Raw genomic sequence first — 17,382 nt, forward strand, 5'->3', positions numbered from 1 at the left:
AGGCAGTCAGTGATGATGACTGATCCCCTTGGTATGCAACTGTTCTATTTTGTTCATGATTTGTCTTTACCTGTAATATAGGGGCAGCATTTTTGAAATGTTACATCAATTTCCTTTTTTTAAAAATTCATTATCACTACTGTAACCAGATGGCATCCCTGTATATACATCTCACTGCTTTCAGTTTTTTTAAAAATGATTTCTACTTGTGTTTTCTTCATGAGGCTTCATTTCTTCTTGTTACCACTTTCAACACCGTGGGAATACTGGGGTAATAATAATCAATATAAAACTTTTAAAAACTAAGCTTAAACATGGCAGCCAGGCAGCAGAATATTCAAATAAGCCAGTGCCAAGACTTAATTGCCTTTTGTGACAGTCAGCAGCCGTCTCTCAGTGGAGGGAGTTGAACAGCTCTGACTCAGGAGCACAGCTTGGTTTACATTTGTGTTTGCTCAAGAATTGAAAGTTCTCAAGTGATTCTTAAGCTTCTATAATTGCACTGCTCCTTTGCAGTTAGTGTCCCTTGCTAGCTAGTAATTTCAATGAGAAGCTTATAAATTATTTTTGCATTGCTTTGTTTTGCACCTGGGTGGCTCAGTCGGTTAAGCGTCTGCCTTCGGCTCAGGTCATGATCCCAGGGCCCTGAGATCAAGCCCCCCATTGGGTTCCCTGCTCAGCGGGGGAGCCTGCTTCTGCTTCTCACTACTCCCTCTTGCGCTCTCTTTCTCTCTCATGAACAAATAAAGTCTTAAAAAATAGTATTTTTGCTTTGCTGCAGATAGTATGCACTTGAAATGGTTCTCTAACCTTTCGGCTTGTCCTCCAGCTCCATTTTTGGTTTCTGTCCCAGTTGATAACTTAGGGGACACTGACTTTTCTCCAGGACTTCTCTCCTCCTCCACACCCTCTTTGTATTTTTAGCTCCACAAGGGAGTGTATTTTTATTTTTTTTAATTTTTATTTATTTATTTATTTTTTAAAGATTTTATTTATTTAACAGAGAGAGACATAGCAAGAGCAGGAACACAAGCAGGGGGAATGGGAGAGGGAGAAGCAGGCTTCCCGCAGAGCGGGAAGCCCGATGCGGGACTCGATCCCAGGACCCTGGGATCATGACCTGAGCGGAAGGCAGACGCTTAACGACTGAGCCACCCAGGCGCCCAAGGGAGTGTATTTTTAAGGCTTGAATTTACTCTCCCTGATTTCTTTATGTTTCCCGGGACATTATCAGAGTAACTTGCTAACAGCTTAACCAACTTTTTAAATTCTCTTTTTTGATCTTTATGAGTGTCTTTCCATATATTCAGATTTTCAGTAAGGGAAACTCATAAATAAGGAGAAATTAATCTTTTTAGATTTAACGTATTGTATCACTTTTTCTAGCTGTGAAGTCCTAATGTCAGAAAATTGAGGTGACTTTATTTCTGATAATTCCTGAATTTTATTTTTGATGAGAAATAGAAGTTGCACATATGGTCTAAATGGGAAGGAAAGGAATAAAAAAAAAAATCACATGGGTATTATTTGCTCTTATTGTTTAAATTTCTAAGGGACAGCTCTTTTATTTATTGCCTTCAGTGTTTACATGCTTTAGATTTTCACAGCAATTTCAGTAAATTGGCTAAAATGCCCCCAAAGAATTCAGAGCAAGGGCTGTTCAGAGGCAGTCTTTCTTCCCTGACAATATTCATGCATTTGACCTTAGTCTAACAAAGAGATTTATCATTGGCCCTTCTTAGTCATTCGTTAGTATATTTGAACTTTGCAGGTCTAGTTCTTATAAACCGAGGCATTCTGGATCACTTGAGGGTTACAAACTGAGTAAACAATTCTAAGGGTGTTGATGCTAACTGGAGGGCTAATGTATGGCAGAATACTGCTACCACTGATACCGAATAGACAAGCCCACAAATCACGGCTAATGCCGGCCGTGCTCAGAGCTTTCCTCCCTTGACCTTCCAGGGCGACGTTGCCATATCTGTCTTGGATGCTGAGCAAGCATATGTATGAGAAAAAGATGGAGATATAATTTAGTATTTTATTTCTTAGCACACGCAGTAGTGGTTGGTGACTAACATCAGGAGTCTGCTGGCATTCATCACCCTAACTTGTGAAGACAGTAAAGTCTGTTTATAAATAGTTCTGTATGTCAGAGTTCTTGTTTTCCAGATTTGGCCCCAGGAGAGGAGAGTGCAAAATGCGGGGATGAAGGAAGCAAGAGGTCCTTGACTCAAGGCCTCATTCTGTTACCGTTTGTTCTGTGACCTTGTATACATTTATTAGACTCCCTAACTTTAATTTCCTCATCTGTAAAATAGAAATAATACCACTTTCTTTCCATTGTTGTTGAGAGGATTAAATGAGATAGAATAAGTAATTTTTTTGTTTAAATCTAGAAAGCCATACAGAAATTTAGAATTTTGTTTCTTTGCTTTCTGTGGTCTTGTTAAGACCCCTTCTTTCTGTTCTTCATCCTCACCTCCCCCCTCCCCCAGTGCTTACAACAAAGCTTGATGTTTCCATATGACAGATCAGCCCCAAAGTAGAGGGACCAAATGGCAGAATCTTAGCTCGGTGATGCTGTGCTGATCCCAGCTCCTACCTGTCTTTCTTTTGGTGCCTTAGTAAGAGATAAGTTTATTTCATTTGGAGCAAATAGAACCAGCATAAATGTTCACCTGCATGGGGGCAAACTCCTGCTGGGCCTCTTATTTGCTGTAAGGCCCTTGAAAAATTGCTCAAGCTCTCTGAGCCTCATTTGAAGGTGAGAATAATACTGCCTTCCTCACAGGGTCATTTTTCTGGATTTGTGGAGGTGATGCCTATAGAGGGCCAAAGCAGGTGTTTAGTAATTGGTATATGTGATTATTAATGGCGTATGTTACATGGTAAGTTTGGCTCCTTCTTTCTCACAAGTTTCTAGACAGAGAAAATATTACCAAATGTTTTATGGTTATTAAATCAAATTTCATAAAAGGAAGTTTTGGAATTCTCTTAACAGATTGTAACCTGTAATGATCATTGGCTTTGTCCTTATGTGTAATAAAACAAATGATAAACATGTTCCTTTCCCCGTACACACACACACACACACTTACTTTGCCTGTTTGGTCTTTAGCACAGATGGATATTGTTTCACAATGATAGAAGAAGATGACTCTGGGATGCCTGTGGTCACTTCTGGATGTCTAGGACTAGAAGGCTCGGATTTTCAGTGTCGGGTAAGGAAGATAAGTTGATTCTACTTTGTAACCTTTCATTGCTAGCTTTCAAACAGTCAGGTTTCAAGTTAGATAAAACAATTGCTTTTTTTGACTAGCCCGATTTTTTTAGTAAGTTGGAAAATAATTTGAAAATTCTCTCATTGGGCCAATTCTGCCTTCATTTCAAAATCAAATGTTAATTTCTTGCTTAGTGACTCATTGGGTCATCTTGCTCAGATTCCAGTTTAGTTAATTGCATTAATCCAAGCCTTCTTCCTCAGTTTATAACTATGTGCCCTGGTTATTACAAATGTAACAGTAGTTTTGTTGAAATGCAGAAGCTGTGGTAAGATAATACATGGGAATTTAAGAGAAATTTTCTAATAGAAAATAACATTTTCAGGATGTTTGAGAAAAAATTATCAGAATTTTAAGTGAGCTCTCTAAATAGTGTTCTTTAAAAAGTTTTAGATTATGTGACTTTGAAATTTAGGGGAACCCACTAATAGCTTTTGGGTTCAACTTTAGGACACCCCCATTCCTCATCAAAGAAGATCAATTGAGTGCTGCACAGAACGGAATGAATGTAATAAAGATCTACACCCTACATTGCCTCCACTGAAAAATCGAGGTAAGGAGGGGGAAGCTTTGGGGCTGGAAGAGCTTTGGGCACAAAGAAAATAAAAACCAGAATTGCTCTTTCTTTCCTAAATGATGTACCTGTATCATTTTCCACTGCTGGGGCAGGGGACCGAAGCCAGATGCCATAATTCAAGTCGTTCTTGGAAAAGTAGTCATATGTGGCTTCATGCTGGAGAATCTTTTCTTAAACTTCTTCCCACTTCCCTGTAAAACCTTGAGGTCCTGGAGCTTGTAGTATGTTTCAGGAGCATAAAGGAGGAAGACAGTGTTTTATGCTTACCTCTAAGTGTTACTCAGAAGTTGCACTTCTCTCAAAAACTGCCAGTTAGGCTAACATGCATTAAAAAAATAAAGGACTGAATTGGATTATTTGCTGGATATATTTCTTTTTGTCTGTGCTGGAGCAACTACATTTTAGTCAAATCATATGTCAGTGTATTGATAGAATGAGAAAGATGTCTAGAGAATTTAATTTCAAAACTTATACGTTTAAGTGTTGCTCATGGAAAAAAAGACAAATACTGCAACCTGAAAGACTTTTTGTTAAAAACTGCTCCCATGTTTCCTTTCTTTTCCTTGCTCTCACCATAAAATAAATGACTGGAATTGTCACAGAGTCCTAAAGCTTAAGTCTTATGTAAGTGGTTTAAAATGATTTCTCATGATTGATTTTATTTCTTGAGAAAATCTTCCTAACAAAATATAATGACATTTCATGGTTTTGATGATAACATTTTATAACACTTGTTTCTGCTGAAGCCCAGAAAGCTTTAAAGGATTGATTCATAATAATTCACATAAAACATTCACAGACAGCTTTTTTATTTTCAGTCAGCATGGTAGGCATTAGGGATACAGAAATGGATGAAGAAAATTCCTGCTCTCAAGACATGCCCACTGGGATGTGAGAAATATGTAAATATTTAAATTATATTTGGTCAGGAATATCTTAGTAGAGTTAAATTATAAGTGTAGTAAGGACATAAATGGGTCAGTGGTTTACTCTGCCTGGAGTGGGAGGATGTCAAAAGAGCTTCATAGAAGTGACACTTGAACAAGACTTTAAGGATGAACAGGAATTCCCTAAGTGCTAAGACAGGAATAAAAATTTTTAAAAATTATAATGAGTAACATAAGCCAAGTATTATGTTCAGTATCACATTAATTAACTCATTTGAGTCCCACCACAATCCTAAGAGGTACTTAGAATTATTCCTTGTTTAAAGGTGAGGAAATTGCAGCACAGAAAGGTTACCTAATTTTCCCAAAGTTGCACAGCCTCTTGGTAGCAGTGACTCTTAACAGAGGCAGTAGTAAATGCAGAGATTTGGTTTGCAGGACTTGAGAAGCATTTGCAACATACAAGCATAGCAAACAGCATGGCTGGTTGGAGAAAATCTCAATTAAGTTGTCTAAAAGCCTCATTATTTAAAGTAGGTCCGTAGATCTGCTCATTAGTATCACTTGGAACTCATTAGAAATGTGGAATCTCCAGGCGCCTGAATGGCTCAGTTAAGGTGACACTTGATTTTGGCTCAGGTCACGATCTCAGGGTTTGAGATAGAGTGTGGCGTGGAGCTCCGTGCTGGGAGTGGAGCCTGCCTAAGATTCTCCCCGTCCCTCTCCTGCTCTCCCCAGCTCACTTGCGCTCTCTCAAATAAATAATAAATAATAAATAAATAACTAAAAATTAAATAAGTGTGGAATCTCTGGCCCCGCCCCAGACTACTAAACTTATTTTTTAACAGTATTCCTCAAGTGATTTGTAGGCACATTACACTTTGGGTAATACTTCCTGTAGAAAAAGGACCTTTATGTGGGTATAGCTAGCACACTTGGGCCTCACTATGTGAGTTTGATAACACTTTGTTCAAAGAGAAGTCTGCTAATGTCAAATTGCTGTAAACTTCTAAATGTTTACTTTCAGGTTTTGTAAGCATTTTCTTGTGAACCAGTTGCAGAAAGTTGGCTGTTTATAGACACTTTTGAAGAGCACTGATATAGGGGCTTATGTATTGGGGATGGGGGAGGGAGGAGGGTGAGAAATGGTTGGACGTGAAGGTAGAAGTGCTAGATTTTAGGAACTCTTCCCTCAAGGAGAAAAGGTTGCTTACATGCAAGTGAAAGTGCTGTGTCCTAGAAGTTGCTGTAGGGTTTAGGAAAATGCGGACTCTTCCTATTGCTAAAGGGCTGTAGTGCACATATTGTCCTGTAGATGGAGCCATATTCTAGTTAGCACTAGACAGCTGAGGGAATGTTCTCTGAGGAGGTTGAGAATGTAGGGACTTTTAAATATAGTAGAATAAGTCTCTAGGGAATGGAGTGAAAAGGCTTTGACTAAAAAGACAGCAGCATAATCCTTGTTTTAGAGCAGTATGGGAAAGAGGACGTAGGAATGGTTGGTGCAAAATACCAAAATTATACAAGGTGGTAGGCTTGGGTGGAATTTAGTGGCATTAAGGTTTACTGCTTTGAACTTTGGTGCCTAGGTGAGTTCTCTGCAGATTCCACCTCACCCTTCTGGCGCAGTCATTTTGGGGTCCAGTAAAAGTCACTGTAGGCTGCAGTCTGAGAATGCAGGCATTTTTTTAACACAGGTCTACCATAAAACTGCTTTTTAAAATTTTTTTTTTCTCTTTAACCTCCACCATATGCACCGGCCATGGCCAGTGGTTTAAGAGGAGAGTGGGATGGGAGAAGTTCTGGGTGGACACATCCCCTGGGTCCTGCAGACCCACTGCTTAATGGGAAGGGGCATGGTTGGAGGGAGCCAGAGGGGAACCCTCTAAAGCTCAGAGCCCAGGCTGATTTTCTGGCCTGGGGTCTGTGGCAATCATCCTCATAATTGTGATATTTGCTAATGAGAATGGGGTGCTTACTTACTGTGGCTCTTTCCTAAGTACTTTACGTATACTAACTTACTCAATCCTCATCACCTGATGAGGAAGGCATTGTGTTATTATCTCCATTTCACAGACAGGCAGGCTGAGGAACAGCGAGGTTAAGTACCGTGTGAAGATTACCTAGCTAAAGTAGTAGAGATAGAAATGGGCCAATACTGTCATCTCATGGCATCTTCCACAGAGAGCTCTGAATGACATCCCCCCCGCCAAAAAAAAAAATGGTTTTCCTTATGTAAGAGTTAGGAAACTCTCAATAAAATAATGGTTAGCCATGGCACCTAGTTAATCGATAAGCAACATTACCTTAAAGCCTTCTGATTATTATATTTGCTTTGCTTTATTTATTAAATTAGCATTTCTCTCTTATGATATTGGAGGGTTGCTCCCTCACTCCTGTGTGCTGGTACATGCTGGCTCACTCTGCCCCCTCCCTTCCTTCTAAATTAACATTTACTACGTCCCACTTCTGTAGTAGCCAGTGGTTCTCAAACTTTAGGTGCAACAGAATTCACCAGGAGGGCTTGTTAAAACACAGATTACTGGCTCCACCCAGAGTTTGATTCAGTATATCTGAGCGGGCCCCAGTCATTTGCATTTCTCAAGTGTTCCCAGGTGTTGCTGATGCTGTTGGTTCAGAAACCACACTTTGAGAACCCCTGTACTCGGCATTGCCTAGTAGATTATTATGTATTATTATAGTAGATCCATTATAAATCTGTATGTCAGATGACTAGAAAGCAGAGAGTATGTTTTCAGACGACTAGCAGGCTGAAATACCCAGCTCACCATTTTGGTTGTTGTTGTTCTTGTTCCTTATATAATTTCTCTTCCAAAAAAGGTAAATGAATAACCATATCGCAAAACATCTGTATTACTGGATGCTCCATAATAGCTTAGGCGAGGTTTCATTACTAGAGATCAGAGAAGTACTAAGTATATGGGTAAAAACCTGCAAATAATTTGTCCTTATTAAAAACAAACAAGAAAATCTTTTCTACTAATTCGGAATTTTCTGACTTTTTTTTTTTAAACTTAGGTACATTTAGCAGGAAATTAGAGATACACAATCCCATGCAACAAGTATTTATCAACGTTTATTTATGCCTTGAAATTTTATTTGTCATCTTCTGTTTTGAAAAAAAGATGAAGGGCAGCCAGAATACCATTTAAATTCTTTGATGAATACTGGTCTTCCTTTTGCTTTTGCTTATCCCCTTCAGCACCAGAAAAGCAGAACATCCTAGGATAACATTTTTTCTCTCGAAGGAGGAAATATGGAAAGTTATTGGATCAAATGCAGCACCTTCACATAAACAGTAAAATATGATCTGGGAAGCCCAAGTAACATTGCAGCTGGTGCTAAGAGTCGGAAGAGATGTCTGTTTTGATGGAGAGGCTTATAGGGAGAAGTGGTGGTGCCCTGGCGTCTGGCTCCTTGCCTGCAGAGCTGATCAGGGCACCAGAATGCTGGGAGGAATGATGTATGTCTGGACTTTCAGCATCAGATGGTTTGACCAAGATACTGTGAGTAAAATGCTCTCTTGAAATTGTGTGTAAGCAGGAGAAATTGATGAGATTCCCCCCCATGACTTATTTTTGTTTAATTTTTTAAATGAGCGCTTAAAGAAGTGAATGGTGTTGAAATGAACAGAAGCTGTTGCTTTATTAAATGGGATCCTCTAATTTGGCTTTTATAAAATCAAAGAAAGTTTATATGATTTTTTGAAATAGATATATTTATGTGTTAAAATATAGTATTTCCTCATATATGTCAAATGTATACTTCGTAGAAAATGTATCAGAAATAACATTCTGTTTTGAAATATGGTAATCTCAGTGTAGTTTAAGTCAAATTATAGTACAGAACTTGCAAAGTTAAAATTTATCTTATTTTCCTACTCTGTTAAAAAATATATTCAGAGGAATTTACAGATTTGCTTCAAAATGTTATTCTTTAGCTTAGATATTGCCAATTAGAAATCAAAATCTGTAGGGAACAGTTATTTAACCAATGAAACCTCTCCCTTGTTCTCCACAACACAGATAGATTGAATATATAATAGTGTCCAGAATACAAAGATGAGTTTCAGAATTTTCCTTCTGATACATATATTATGCCCTTGGCAGTATGAACCAATGCATGAGTCTAAGCTTAAATTACTTGCCAGAGAGTAGCTCTAGCATTTCTTGGAATGTTTAGCTCCTAACTATTTCTAGGTAACTTTGTATTTGAGACAGATGAGAGTAATTTAGAAATAGTCTTTTTCTTCTCACTGAACACAATAATCTGGATATAAAAATTCTGTCCTCAGAATCATAAATACAGAGAACAAACTGATGGTTGCCAAAGGGGAGTAGATTGGGAGGATGTGCAAAATAGCTGAATGGGATTAAGAGGCACAAACTTCCAGTTATAAAATAAATAAGTCATGGTTATGAAAAACATAGCATGGGAAATTTAGTCACTAATACTGTAATAATATCGTATGGTGCGGATGGTAACTACACTTCTCCTGGTGAGCACAGTTTATTGTCTAGAGCTGTTGAATGACTGAAACTAATATGTCAACTGTATGTAAAAACAAAAATAAGTAAATAATAAAATCCATTAACGAAATCTGTCTTAACCAACTGTGTTACCAAGAAATATAATCCCAGATATTTTTATGCAGGAAAATAACTAGAAAATTATGTCTTTGTTGTTACAGTCCATTTACTTCTAGATGTTACTATAAGAGAGAACCCAATATAAGATGGAAGTAAGTTACTTTTACAGTATTCTTTGCTGACTAAAATCCTCTGATAAAAATATGCTTTTCAGGTGCTTTGTGCTCTATTAGTTGAAAGATATCTCTAATTTATCCATGATTATAATATTGAGAGCACATGCAGAGATGTCTTTGGGCAATCTTATTTCCAAGATTCTTTCTAGCTACACAGTTTTTTTCTTCCATTTCTTATTGCAATTAGGAACCATCTTATGGCCTGATTAAAAACAAAACAAAACAAAACCAAACAGGCCCTGACATTTTACACAGTTAGAAACTGCTTACTGATCAAAGAAGAGACAAGTAGTGACAGAATGCTGTTTTGTTAAGAAACCACCGGTGATTCTTACTTGCTTCTAAGAGTGCCCCAGACTTGCCCGGAGGGTTCTCCGTTCTACTTCCTTGAGCAGCTCGAGCGACAGTGCAGGTAAAGATCTGCTGCCCTAGGACAGAACTGTGCGCGCTGTTCTTTTCCTGATAGGAATCGGGAAGGGTTCGCTTTCTGAGACTCTGGCAGTGACTTGAATGTTTACATTGTTAATGCTCGAAGCACAGGTAATGGCAGATTAAAACACGACCAGCATGACCAACAGAAACAAAGGGTTTATTGATAAGGATCGCCTATTCATGACAGAAGACAAGGAGGCAGTAGATGAGGTTGCAGGGATTAGGGGCAAAGAAAAGGAAAATGGGAGGTAATGCTAGCCTTAAGAAAAAAGAGCTTGAGGGTTGAGGAAAGAATCCCTTAGATCCTTTCTAGTCTCGTTGCTCTCATAAATCAGACATCGAATAAGATGGGTAATAAATACAGTGTTCTAACAATTCAGAGTGTATTCTGCACTTACATGGAAAGAGGCAGTGAGCCTGAGAGGTTTAGTACAATTAATCACTTGAATGAAAAAGTGTTCTGTATGCAAATACTGATCATCCGTTGTGCTTCAGTAGTTAGCTCTTGTAATTTTAATTGAGTATCCAGCATTTTTTTTTTTGCAGACTCAGGCTTTTTGCCTTTGTTATCCTTAAAATTGGAAACCTGTTTTACGCGAAGTTTCCAGGGACAGTGTTTGCATGTATATGCACCATGGCATGTGTGCACCTGCATGTGTATAGACACAGTGAATTGGGCTCTCACCGGCCGAGGGATTGTGCTCACCTGGGCTTTATTGCCTATAGCCTAATGGAGGGAAATTTTGCGAAACAATTCATTATGTAAAAATCTTGGCTTCTTTAAGAGTCTGCGGATTATTTTCCAGATTTCCTAAGTAACACTTTTCAGACACGCATGTGCTACTTTATATGATCTCTATGAGCACTGAAGCCTGAGGGCTTTTTGGACCTGTCCTTTCGTGGGTCAAGTTCCTGAACTCCTTTTTATCTGGGCCATTCGCAGTGTTTCTGAGGTGGTTTATATAAAACTGCTTTTCTTTAATGGTCTCTTATTTAGTCTTTTCGGATGCAGATTACTTCCATTAATATCTTGCAAGTACTGTAGATCATAAATAATGGTTAAACATATGTTTTAATGTAAAATGTATAAATGTGAGTAAATCATCACATTAATCATAACAGGATTTGGACAAGAAATTAGTATAAAGATCTGTGGATTTTAATTTATAACAAAAATGCAAATATTTCAAAGTAAGATTTATTTTCCGTTTATATGTTCATGTTAATTTCCTCATTTTGATAGTTTTATTACCATTTTGTAAAAACAATGTCCTTGTTCTTAGGAAGTGCATTCTGAAGTGTTTATGGGTAGGGACATTATATTTGTAACTTCAAATGATCTACAAATCATACATATAAATAAATATAAATATGAATATGAATACAAATATATATGGACAGACACAAAGACATCCATACTGAGAGAGCAAGAGAATTATAAAGCAAATATGGTAAACATTTAAAAATGGGAAATCTCTGGGAAGGGCACATTAGAGCTCTTTATCCTTACAGGTTTTCTATAAGACTGAAATTATTTCAACATAATTAAAACATATGTTCACACTGATGGTGAAATAGAAACTGTTGTAATCTTTTTTTTTTTTTAAGATTTTATTTATTTATTTGACAGAGAGAGACACAGTGAGAGAGGGAACACAAGCAAGGGGAGTGGGAGAGGGAGAAGCAGGCTCCTGGCTGAGCGGGGAGCCCAGTGTGGGGCTCGATCCCAGGACTCTGGGATCATGACCTGAGCCGAAGGCAGACGCTTAACGACTGAGCCACCCGGGTGCCCCTGTTGTAATCTTTTTAAAAGGATATTTTGACAAAATGTATGAAAAGCCTTAAAATATATATTCTTTGAACTAATAGTTCTACTTCTAAGAATCTAGATTAAGGAAATAATCACTGACATGTGCAGTGATGTACATTTAAGAGTGTTCACAGAATTTTATATATTTCGGCAAGGATGTATCACAGAAAAATCCTTACAATCTTCTAAATATACATTATCAGGGGGCGCCTGGGTGGCTCAGTCGTTAAGCGTCTGCCTTCAGCTCAGGTCATGATCCTAGGGTCCTGGGATCGAGTCCCGCATCGGGCTCCCTGCTCCACAGGAAGCCTGCTTCTCCCTCTCCCACTGCCCCTGCTTGTGTTCCCTCTCTCGCTGTCTCTCTCTCTGTCAAAAAATAAATAAAATCTTTTAAAAATATATATATACATTATCAGAAGACTCACTTTCTAATTAGGACGTGTCTGTGTATATACTATGTGGTCTTTAAAACTCAGGTTGTAGGGAAAAAATTTATTGTTTTGGAAAATATTCACGATATTATCAATGAAAATAATCTAGTTATAGAGCATCGTTTTTTTTTTTTTATTATTGTGGTAAAATACACATACCATAAAATTTACCATCTTAACCACTTTTCAGTGTAAAGTCCAGTGATACAACCATCACCCTCCTCCATCTCCGTAGGTCTGTTCATCTTGCAGGCTGTAACTATACCCATTAAACATTAATTTCCCTCGGCTCCTGGCAACCACCATTCTACTTTTTGTCTTTTGATTTTGACTACTCTAAATATCTCATAGAAGTGGAATCATACACAATATTTGTCTTTTTATTACTGGCTTATTTCACCTGATATAATGTGCTCAGATTCATCGTGTTGTAGCATATGTCAGAATTTTCTTCCTTTTTAAGGTTGAATAATATTCCAGGTATGTATATACATATACCACATTTCGCTTATCCATTCATCTGTCAGTGGATAGTTGGGTTTCCTCCATGTTTTAGCTATTGTGAAATTGTGAATAATGCTGCTATGGACATGGGTGTATATAAGGCCTTCTTGTGAGATATTTTGCTCATAAACTTTTTTTTTTCTGTTCATTGAAATGATACTGCAAAGGCATATGTTAAAATGTTAGTAGTGATTTTCCTAAGTAGCGAGATGGTGGCGATTTTATTTATTTCATTAGTTGGTGCTTTTTAGTTTTTATTCATGGGATATATAATACTTTTGAGTGAAAAAAAAATGTTACACTGAGTAGGATAAGGTTCCCAGCCAAAATGTTTAGGTAGCCATGCAGTTAAAAGTATACAGCACAGTTGGAAAACTTCTTGTTCATAGTAACCAAAGTCATAAATTACAGTAATACCTTTAAAAATTAAATAACAGTAATCATTTTCTTGAGGGTTTATGATGCCCATAAGAAAGAACACTGCTAATTCTGTTACTACATAAGTGCACCTGGTTTTAGGTCGGTTTTCTCAAAATATGTTTCAGAGACTCTTTGCATATAAATCACCTGGGATGATTGTAAAAAATAAAATACTTGGAATAAAAATCTCTGAGGCTGAATTCAGCAAATATGCATTTGTATACAGCTCTCCAAGTTACTCTTATTTATATGAAGTTTGAGAAGTCATGCTGTAAATAAATCTGCTTTGTCAAGAAGTGGAGTTAAAACAACATGAATAATATTTAATAATTTATTTTAAAAAGGATCATACAACAATTCTTTGAGTAGAACATACCCATTGTTTTAAAACATGATGCAATTTATGGAAAAGTTAGCTATGTGGTTTTGAAAGGCATCTTTGTTTGAAATGGTGCACCATCCATATATTCTATATTTGGCAACATTTGAGGAATCCTGTTCCTTTGTATCCATCATAAGATGACTGTGTGTTTTATGTACAAAGAATATAGATCAGGCTTTTATCCAAACTCATGATATGGAACACTTCAGAAACCACATGAGAAAAACCTGTAAACCCATCAACTGGGTCGGAAATAAGATGAACCACCTACTTAAATTTTGGGGGCCTTGATCCATTTACATTTGTTCATACTTTGTACTTTTATTCTTTGTCAAGCCTGTTCCTTCCAGAGGAGAAGAAATGCACACTCTTGAAACAGTGCCTAGGAGAATTATGATTCACACTAGTTGAACTTCTGTAATTTTGAATATATGTGTACATATTTACCGTGCAATATGCCATATTCTTCTCTGTGGGCAGATTAAAAGGACCTGGGACATCTCGCATATGGGGCTTAGCCAACACTTTTGGGAAAGAGTTGCTTCCTAATTTTTAAGTGAAAATATCCTCCATATTATGGCTCCTTTTCTTTTTAATTTCAGATTTTGTTGACGGACCTATACACCACAAGGCCTTACTTATATCTGTAACTGTCTGTAGTTTGCTATTGGTCCTTATTATTTTATTCTGTTACTTCAGGTAAGTTTCCAACGTGTAGATGTAGAATTTTGGGTTTAAAATATCTGCCTCATATGACTATTCTACCTGTTGATGTTTTTCACCACAGCTTTCTTTGACTTAATCAAATCTTAGATTTCCCTGATAATATCAGTGACTATTGATAAATATTTGTCTTAATGAAGCTTGTTAATAGATAGCTATCTCATTTCTGCTTCAGACATCAAAGTCACCCAGGTAAACTTCACCCTTAGGGAATTTAGGGTAATTAGGGAATTCAGGAACTAGTTGTTACTAAGGTTTGATTCTGAGTGGAAAAATGGCCATGTTGAACCCAGAATCACTCTAGTAATCCCTTATTTCTTAAGCTAACAGTTTCCTCTTAATATGGAAAAATCTTCAACATAATTTATAGATTAGTTATTCAAATAAAATAAGCTTGACTGTTGAAGTTGTGACAGTTACAAATTATTTTTGTTCACCTAAGAACTTATTTTCTACTTTGTGAGATATCAAGGACCTTTAAATTTTTATCATTTGCCTTTTGTAGCATTCATTTATGATACTGTCCTGCAAGAAAGAGTTGATTCAAGTGAATTCATTTCTAATTGGAAGCATAATTATTGATAAAATGTTCCTAAGTTAAAATTTATTTCATTTATTTGTATTATAGCTTTATACATTACCTGAGATGAGAGAATTAGCTGCTATGTCTTTTGTAAATCCCACATTTTCATCTTTAATTAGGGACCTTAAGGGGAAAAATTTTAGGGAATGAATATTGAAGTTATATGGAAATATTATTGGAATCCCTGCTGAGAAATAGGCAATTGAACGGAGAAGAATTATAGATGGTTGAGACCAAGTAAAAACATGTAGTTGACTTAAAAATAGGTTAGCAAAATACTTATGATTTGTATTTTAGAAATCATAACTAAGGATAATAAATACTAAAAATTTATCTTCTTTTGTGCTAAAATGAAATCTGCTGTGATTACTGTTTTATCTGCAGTGTTTTACCCCTATTGTTGCCACTCAGTATCTTGAATTATCTTCTTCTATACATCTTTAGGTATAAAAGACAAGAAACCAGACCTCGGTACAGCATTGGGTTAGAACAGGATGAAACATACATTCCTCCTGGAGAATCCCTGAGAGACTTAATTGAGCAGTCTCAAAGCTCAGGAAGTGGATCAGGCCTCCCTCTGCTGGTATGAGAAGAACATATCTCGAATTTAAAGGAAATGCCTTCTGAGAGGAAATGTCAATAAACTACAGGGTTTCATTTTACTGAAAGAGATAGGTTAGCGGACAAAGAGAAGCTCTACACAGTAGGTTAGACATCAGATCTCAGATGCAGGGCTTCCTGATAACATTTTGACATATTGGGGGTAAGGTGACTGTTTTTTAATGTAAGTGTATGGTTACAATCCAGATCCTTAGACATTCTGATAAGAAGCAGATTAGAAAACAGTAAACGTGGGACCATCTTCCCTCTGTTTTCAGTAAGGATAGCATTACCGAACTTGGCCTGGCATTTGAAGACAAAAGTATTACAACCAACTGGGATCTGAGTATTTCTACAGGGGAAGAAGACTGCATTTCAGCTGGAGAGCTTATGTTTCAGGGCGAAGTCCTGGCTTTTCCATTTATGAGAGGTTTAATTTTCTGATGGCCAATGCTGCCAACCATGAAGAAAACATGTAACGCATCCAAGGCACTTGTTTTAATGAAAAAAACACTTGGTTCCTTTATAGACCATGCAAAAAGATTGATGGGATGGAAAATAACAATTTTAGTGAGAAATATTTTCCTTCATAAACGCTTAAGATTGAGTTTCCTAATCTTTATTGTCTGCTTCTGACTTTGGATATCGTGTTTACTTGATTGTTTTGGTGACCTTTTATTTTAGTACCAAAAGTATTTGTTTGTTTGTTTTTTTAAATCTCAAGTCAAGAATTAGAACTTTTTTGAGATAGGAGACCTATATATATTTAATGTATAAAAGTGTATATTTGATGTGTACAACTTGAAGAGTTTGGGGATAAGTATATATCCATGAAACCATACCCACAATTTATGCCATAAGCATATCCCTAATCTCCAAGAGTTTCCTACTGCCCATGTTATTTTTTGTTATTTTTTTATTTTACGTGTAAGAACACATAACATAAGATACGTAAGATCTACTCTTTCAGCAAAATTTTAAGAATATGCTGCTGTTAATTGTAGGCACTGGGCTGTGCAGCAGATCTTTAAGACTTACTCATCTTGCATAACTGAAACATTGTTCTCTTTGATTAATATGTCCTCGCCAGGTGATAGACCAGACAGAAAACAAGTCATTATGAGCAAACTGAAACTACTCAGGATATAGATTTTTTTAAATATAGAAGTTTTTATTATCAGATTGTTTTTTTATTCTTAGAATTCAATATGCAGCAGATATAGTTCTCATATTTAAAAACCTGTATTGTAATATTTTTTTAAAAAAGTAAAGTACAGATATGAAAATCCCTTTTAGTATTAATGAATCGGATGTTTATGCTCTTGGAACAGAAACCTACTTGTTTGCCAGTGTTTTCCTCCTTAGATGTTACGATAAATCTCAAAAAAAAGTACACTTTAAATTTCTGAATCTAATTTAGTGACACTTTTTATCTTTGGATTAATTAAGTTCCTATTCTTTCAAGCATTGCCAGTTCCATTAGTATGTTCATTAAATTACAAGAAGATATATTATTGTTAGAAAAGAAGCGAATGCAAAACTGTTTGTGTTAGGAAATGTTCCGTAGATTTACATAAGCAATGCTTTGTAACATCTGTAAATTAAATATAATATCTCTGTAATAAATGTGGGAAGTTTCCTCTCAAGTCCGTGATTTAACTACTAGGGGATCTGGCTCTCCACTGCTTAGTGCTGTTGAGGCTTCTGTTCCCCCATGTGGAAATGGAAATACACTGAACATTTCCTTGTATGGCATGTTTGACTCCTAAATTGTTCCTTACTTCCTTCAGACTAAGTGGCTTAATTGCATGTCAGCAATGTTTTGATTTTTCAATCCCTCTTTTTAGAAAATAACATTAAAAAAAAAAAAGATTTTATCTTTTCCCAAAAAGCTTTTCAGTCTCATATTGGTGCTGTTAATGGCTCTGGCAATGGTTAGTATGACCTCTTGAATTAATAAAAT

At 36.6% G+C, this 17,382-nt stretch overlaps 1 protein-coding gene across 4 annotated transcripts in view; it reads left to right on the forward strand.

Annotated features, from left to right (window-relative positions):
- The window catches only part of BMPR1B (bone morphogenetic protein receptor type 1B), a 401,636-nt gene that overhangs the window by 360,371 nt on the left and 23,883 nt on the right, over positions 1–17,382 (forward strand). For 3 of the 4 annotated variants that reach the window (XM_064584821.1, XM_045880732.3, XM_045880728.3), the window contains 4 exons: positions 3,122–3,224; positions 3,735–3,837; positions 14,116–14,212; positions 15,264–15,402. In XM_064584821.1, coding sequence (XP_064440891.1) covers positions 3,122–3,224; positions 3,735–3,837; positions 14,116–14,212; positions 15,264–15,402 — 442 coding nt within the window. The remainder of the gene's footprint in view (positions 1–3,121; positions 3,225–3,734; positions 3,838–14,115; positions 14,213–15,263; positions 15,403–17,382) is intronic. The other variant, XM_064584822.1, reaches the window with a different exon arrangement.

This window comes from Mirounga angustirostris, unplaced genomic scaffold, assembly GCF_029215605.1.
Source record: "Mirounga angustirostris isolate CCGP_5_RB_7025 unplaced genomic scaffold, mMirAng1.0.hap1 SCAF_2, whole genome shotgun sequence".
In the NCBI taxonomy this organism is placed as follows: Eukaryota; Metazoa; Chordata; class Mammalia; order Carnivora; family Phocidae; genus Mirounga; species Mirounga angustirostris.